The following is a 7,235-nucleotide window of genomic DNA, read 5'->3' on the forward strand; positions in this document are numbered from 1 at the left end:
TGATTATCTATATAAATAGATGGGCTAGATTTTACTTATTTCAAAATTCAGAGCAAGGGAGTAATTTTTTTTAAGAATTATTCATTTATTTTTACTTATTTTTTAAAATTTGACTAGAGAGGGACAGAGTGTGAGAGAGAGAGGGAAACTGAGAAAGCAAGCTGCCAGGTCTGGGACTCAAATTGTAGTCAATCATGTGGGAGTCCAGCCACCTTGACCACCACACCACCTACCTGCCCTGCAAGGGAATAGTATTAAAAGGCTTAAAACCATGGGGCCAGGAGGTGGCATAGTGGTTGAGGTGCTGGATTCCCACATAGCCATGTCTTGGACCTGGCGACTTGAAAGTCAGAAATAGATAAATTTTTTAATTTTAATTAATTAATTTTAATTAAAATGTAATTAATTTAAAATTAAATGTAATTAAAATTTAATTAATGTTACATTTTTTTTCCAATTTGATGAGATAAAGGAAGAGAGAGAGCGTGAGTGTGTGTGTGTGTGTGTGTGTGTGTGTGTGTGAGAAAACAAGCCGACCGTTCCAGAATTCAAACCATGGTTGGCCATGTGGGAGTCCAGTGCCCCCAACCACCATGCCACCTGCCAGCCCAATAATTTTTTTTTTTTTTTGGAGAGGTCTTTGCTATAGGGCACATGCGCTTCCCAGAAAGAGAAAAAGGGAGAAATTACCCCCTGGGGGAATGGCCACACCGCAGTCCCTTCTCCTCTCGGGATCTTGGGCATAGAAGCCCACACGCCCGGCATGAGTTGAAGCCACCGGGCCTGGGACTCGAACCGCGATCGACTACGTGGGAATCCAGTGACATAGCCATTACGCTAACTACTGGTCTCCCCCCACCCACCCCTTGTTTTTTAAAGGCTTAAGACCTAAAATAGATCACTATAGACTGAGTACAGAGAGCCATTCTATTTTTTAACCATTAAAAAAAACTAAAAGTTCAAATTAAGTGCCAATGTGAAGAACATGACCAAATAACCAGTGCATTCAGAAACACATTATACATATACAAAGAGTACTTTAAACTTTAAAATGTACCTCCAAACTTTGGGCATATCATTCCAATTTTTATTGAACATATACACTCTTCAAAACAAATCCAAAGCTACTCCAATATGGAAGGGTCCTCCACCACTTGGTTGTTTTAAATTAATTTTGGTACTCAGAGATTATGCAATTATATTGTAAAATACATACTATTATATAAAGAGAACATAATTGAGTTTGATATGCACTTATTTTTATCTTGTATCCCTTCAATAAATTTCACAAGTTATGACATGTTTCCATTTTATTTAATAGCTGCAACATCTTACATTGCTTATGAAGTAGCTATCTCTAGAAGATTGATATTCTCTTCCCAACTGTGTCTTTGGCTAGTATGACGGGTGTGATCCAGCAGGAACCCTATGCCCCAACTGATAAAACTTCTTAATTTCTCCTAGCCTGAGACCTCAGATCCTGAGTTAAAACCTTGACTTAATCTTCAAGTTGAGATGCTTCACAAATATTTTTCTTAAAACAGGCCCATTTAGTGTAGTTTCTTCTTTGAGATATATGAGTGTTTTTGATACAAAAACATATACAAAGTATCAAAATAATGATTAGATGTTATATAACTTAAGTGACAGGTCTAAAATATGCCCTTTACTCTTTTTTCTGTTTGAAGTAAAGGAAGTTCTGTAACAGTTTCAAATACATACAATTTAACTTATGTTAATATCCTTTATAAAAAATAATTACCATATAAAGAATTTAATATTTACAAGAGTAATTTGATTCATTAAAATTTATACTTAATACGTTGGTGTCAAGTAAAATATGCAGAGCTGACAAATTTCTAAAGATAAAACTGGAAGTGAAAAACAGGCTTCATTTATTGCTACATAATGACTACTTTAAGGGTCAGCTGGCCTGCTGTCAGTCACTCTTAGAAATGATATATACAGTGGTATACTTTGGAAGGAAAAGAGGAAAAATAATGCACTGTGATACAAAAATATTACCTATTTATAAATTATTAAAGATTTATAAAACACTGAATCATATGTTCTTGCTATAAAAATGACATACCTAAATATAGAAGCACAAAATCCTGAAGCACCCACAATTATTTTAAGAATACCCATTTAATCAGGAAAAAACAAGATATATATATATATATATATACACACACATATATATGTATATATATGTGTGTGTATATATATATATATATAAAATTTGAGGAGAAAAAAGGCAAAATTCTGAATTTAATCCAAACAATCATAGTTTATCTAATCATGGAGGTAGGTCTCCACTCCAATTATACAAATAAGGTAACTGGCCTAATTCGAAGTATAAGACTAAGATCTTAAAATTTGTCTTTGCCATTAATATTTTTAATAGGCTTTAGAACCAGTATTCTAACTGGGATATACAATAACAGATATTTCCTTCATAAGGTTACACCTGAAAAGAGCCTTCATTAAAATCATTCTTGGCATAAAGAGGTATACCTAAGTGCAAATACTTTGGCTTAGCATTTCATTAACACAGTAAATGCTATAAATTTCTTCAAATTAGAAGAAATCTTTGTCTTTTTAGTACTTCTTGTATATAAAGCTTCAAAAACTGGATCTCTTAAACTTATATATTTAAATATTGTGCTAATGATTCAAGAAGTTCATTTCTGTCTAAAAAGCAAAGCTTACATGTTTTCAAACATCAAAATACATTTACTTTTAGTGTTTGTAGCATTTCAGCTTCAGTGCTGGAGTTAGTTTCAACAGGTCAGTTTGCAATATATAACATAGCATATCTTTTCACTAAAGAAGATTTTCAATAATGAAAAATACTAATTCTATTTCTAATGGTAAACTCGAGTTGGAAGTCCCACCATGGATCACAGGAATCAGAGCATTATCAAGATCATTTAGATAATGCTGAGGCAGAAGTTGACCTTCAGATCCTGCTTGAAACTCAACCTGGAAAGAAAAAGAATCTTGATTAAGACTACCCTAGAAAATGAGCAGTACTGTTTGAGCTCAGCAGATGGGTATAATGTAATTAAAATATTAAAATTATTTTTCAGTTTAAATGTGTTAATAAAATACCTGACATTTATAAAGAATGTTGTACAGAGTTTTTTAATCCATCTATTAAATAAATTATAATTGTTCTTCCCACAAATATCATAAAAATAAAATTGCTACTACTTCATACTTTACATTTCCTTTCAATGAACTCTTAAATACAAATGGCTGAGGCTTTGATAATTACCATTACTTAAATTTTAAAATTCTATGGTTTAGCAAAATCTACTTTAAAGTCTTTTGAAATTGGGACCAGCAGATGGCATAGTGGTTACATGGCTGGACTTCCACGTAGTCAACTGTGGTTCAAGCCCCAAACTTGGTGGCTTAAACTAACACCAGGCATGTGCCCAAAATCCTAAGAGGAGAATGGAGGATAAGGGATTGCAGAGTGGCCATACCCACTGGAGAGCTGATTTCTCGATTTTTGTCTGTCTGTTTCTCTGGCGAGCATACATACCCCAGAGCAAAAATAAAAAATAAATTTAAAAAAAAGTTTGAATTTGTTATTACAATAATATCTAATACTAGAATTGAATATTAATGGTGAAAATTACATTTGAATACACATTTAAGTAAAAAGGAAAACATTCACAGTGCTTATTCAAATAAGAATTATTAGGAGTTTCATTTTCTCAATAAGAACTACAAGTATAGCATATCCTGACTAGAATAAAAGCAAACCTTCACCATATGAATTCACCCACGTTTGGACAATGGTTTTTTTCCCCCCATAGGGTGTGTGTGTGCTAGAGAAACAGAAAATGAGAAAACGCCCCACATGGGGCTTGGTTATGTTGTAATCTCTCTTCCATTTCTTATTCCTCTGGGGATTTGGGGCTTACATGAACACATACTGGCTTGTTTCTCAAGTTATCATATATGGGACTTGCTTGAACTGTGTGGTCAACTATGTGGGATTCATCATAACATGACTGAGCCTAGACAATCTTTTAATGAATCTCCTTTGAAAATCTAGTATATTAGGTGTTGGAAACAGTTACAAAATAAATATACCTAACAGAGATGAACTGAAAGTTCAAAGAAAAAAAAAGTTTAAGATGGTCAGCACTCACTAAGAGAACTGCACGTTAAATAATACTGGGGCATTATCTTTTTCATCTACCAGATTGTCAAAGTTGAAAAAGTGATTATATATTGCTTGGCTAAAGAGGTAGGTTAAGAGTGTTCTCACAGATGGCCAGAGGAAATACAAATTGGCATAACCTCTATTTTAAGACAGTATAGTAATATACCTTAAGTACATACTTGGATCTTAGCAAATCTACTTCTAGGAATTTTTCTTATGGATATACTCACCTATACAACAGCAAAATACTGTAAACAACCTAAGTATTAGTCACCATAAAAGAATATGCATGGGGGCCAGCAGGTGGCTTGGTGGTTAAAGGTGCTGGACTCCCACATGGCCAACCAAGGTTCGAGTCCAGTATCCTTGTGGCTTGCTTTCTCACTAGCCCTCTCTCTTTTTGTCTCTCTCTGATCAAACTGGAATAATAATAATAATATTAAATAAAAAATAATTCTTAAAAAAATATGAAGAACTAGTTAAATTATGGTACATTTATATAATTAATGACTATCCATCTATACTAATATGTAATACCTTCGAATAACATCAAAGTGGGATGGTCAAGACCAGCAGATGGCATAATGGTTACGTTGGTGGACTCCCACATAGTCAACCGTGGTTTGAGTCCCAGACTTGGTGGCTTAAAACTCACACCAGTTTCATGTGTGTGCATGCCCAAAATCCCACGAGGAGAATGGAGTAGGGACTGTGGCATAGCCAACCCCCCTGGAGGGTGATTTCTTACTTTCCATCTCTGTCTCTCTCTCTGTTGCTCCAATAAGCACATGCACCCTATAGCAAAACGCTCAAAAAAAATTTTTTTTAATGGGGTCAGCAGGTGACATGGTGGTTAAAGGTGCTTGGATCCCACATGGCCAACTGCGGTTTGAGTCCTGTACCTGGTGGCTTGCTTTCTCACTCCCTCCTACCACCCTTTCTGATCAAATTAAAAAATAACAATAACGGGACCAGCAGTTGGCGTAATGGCTATGTTGCTGGACTCCCATGTAGTCGACCGTGATTAGAGTCCCAGACCCGGTGATTTAAACTCACACCGTGTGTGTGTGTGCTCGCATGCTCAAGATGCCAAGAGGAGAATGGAGGAGAAGGGACTGCGGCATGGCCTTCCCCCGTGGGGGCTGATTTCTCACTTTCTGTCTCTCTCTGTCTTTCTGGCAAACTCACGTGCTCTATAGCAAAAACCTTTCCAAAAAAATAACAACAAATGGAATTAAATAAATAATTCTTTAAAATAAAAGGTGGGATGGTAAAAAATAATTGTTTAAAAAAGGGAGAACAAAAAGGATACACACACTTATTTTCTTATACATACATAAAACAAAAAAGAGTAAGAAATTATTGGGGGGCCGGTAGGTGGCATGGTGGTTGAGGTGCTGGACTTCCACATGGCTGATTGCAGTTCAAGTCCTGGACCTGGTGGCTTGCTTTCTCACTGTCCCCCCCCACCCCACCCCCGTCTCTGTGTGGTTAAATCTGAATAATAACAAATGAAATTAAATAATAATTTTTTTGAGAGGTTTTTGCTATAGTGCGTGTGTGCTCACCAGAGAGACATAGACATAGAGCTAGAAAGCGAGAAATCACCCCCCAGAGGGGATGGCCACGCTGCAATCCCTTCTCCTCCATTCTCTTCTCGGGATCTTGGGCACGCATGCACACGTGCCCGGCGTGAGTTTAAGCCACCAGGTCCAGGAATCAAATGGCGGTCGGCTACATGGGAGTTCAGTGACACAGCCATTACGCTAACTGCTGGTCCCAAATTAAATAATTCTTTTAAAAAAAATTACTGGGTTGTTGGAAAAGTCTCAGCATATTTTTCTAAGTAAAACCTGCATCAGGATGGGACCAGCAAATGGCATAATGGTTACATCGTTGGACTCCCATGTAGTCAACCATGGTTTGAGTCCCAGACCCAACAGCTTAAAACTCACACCAGGAATACCCAAAATCCAGAGAGGAGAAAGGGATTACAGCAGTGTAGCTATCACCCCTGGGGAGTGATTTCTTGCTTTCTGTCTCTGTCTCTCCAGTGAGCACATGTGCCCTAGAGCAAAATCTCTCTTAAAAAAAAAAAAAAAAAGCTTCAGGACTTTTCCAACAACCACATAGTAACACTGACTGCTTGCCCAAGGACGGAGGACAAGCAAAGAGCATGTAGGAAAACTAAGAAATTGGGAATTGGGAGTAGAAAGGAGATCTTTCCGGGGCTGTTGCCTTATACAACTCTACTGGGAACTACTTATTAATACATTGTCATCTATAGTTAATGTTTCCCAGATCCACTAATTACCAAGAATACACTATGAATGCTGCTCTCTAGTAATGTTCAGCAAAGTAGTCCTCTTACATATACAATTATAAGCTTAACAATATTTTTCCATCATGAATATAGAAAGTCATCAGAATTAGTAAATTAAAAAATGTACCTATCATAACTACATGGAGCAAGGGTCAGCAAACTATGGCCTACAGACCAAATGTGGCCCTACTGGGTAAACAGTGTCACTGGAACACGGTCATACTCCTTCTACATAATGTGAATGGCTGCTTTGCTTTCACACAATAATGGCAGAACTGAGTAATTGCTAAGAAACCATTCAGCCTACAAGTCCTAAAATACTCATTGTCTGGTCTTTTACAAGGAAAGTTTGCTGAGCCCTATTATAGAGATTAATAGAAATTAATGTATATGAGATATATAGCAAATATTTGATGCCCAACAATTTTTTTTTTTTTTTGGAGAGATTTTCACTATAGGGCGCATGCGCTCGCCAGACAGACAGAGAGAGAGACATAGAGACAGAAAGCGAGAAATCACCCCCCAGGGGGGATGGTCACGCCGCAATCCCTTCTCCTCCATTCTCCTCTCGGGATCTTGGGCACGCACGCAAACGCGCCCGGCGTGAGTTTTAAGCCACCGGGTCCGGTATGCGAACTGCGGTCGACTACGTGAGAATCCAGTGACATAGCCATTACGCTAACTGCTGGTTCCCGTGCCCAACAAATTTTAATTCCCATCTTTCATCAC

At 37.1% G+C, this 7,235-nt stretch overlaps 1 protein-coding gene across 1 annotated transcript in view; it reads right to left on the reverse strand.

Annotated features, from left to right (window-relative positions):
* Nucleotides 1–2,216: 2,216 nt before the first annotated feature.
* The window catches only part of ZFYVE16 (zinc finger FYVE-type containing 16), a 52,643-nt gene continuing 47,624 nt past the window's right edge, over nucleotides 2,217–7,235 (reverse strand). The window contains exon 17 of the mRNA XM_027769954.1: nucleotides 2,217–2,985. Within this exon, the coding sequence (XP_027625755.1) occupies nucleotides 2,827–2,985 (159 nt within the window). The 3' untranslated portion in view covers nucleotides 2,217–2,826. The remainder of the gene's footprint in view (nucleotides 2,986–7,235) is intronic.

This window comes from Tupaia chinensis, unplaced genomic scaffold (assembly GCF_000334495.1).
Source record: "Tupaia chinensis unplaced genomic scaffold, TupChi_1.0 Scaffold000099_1, whole genome shotgun sequence".
Taxonomy (NCBI): Eukaryota; Metazoa; Chordata; class Mammalia; order Scandentia; family Tupaiidae; genus Tupaia; species Tupaia belangeri.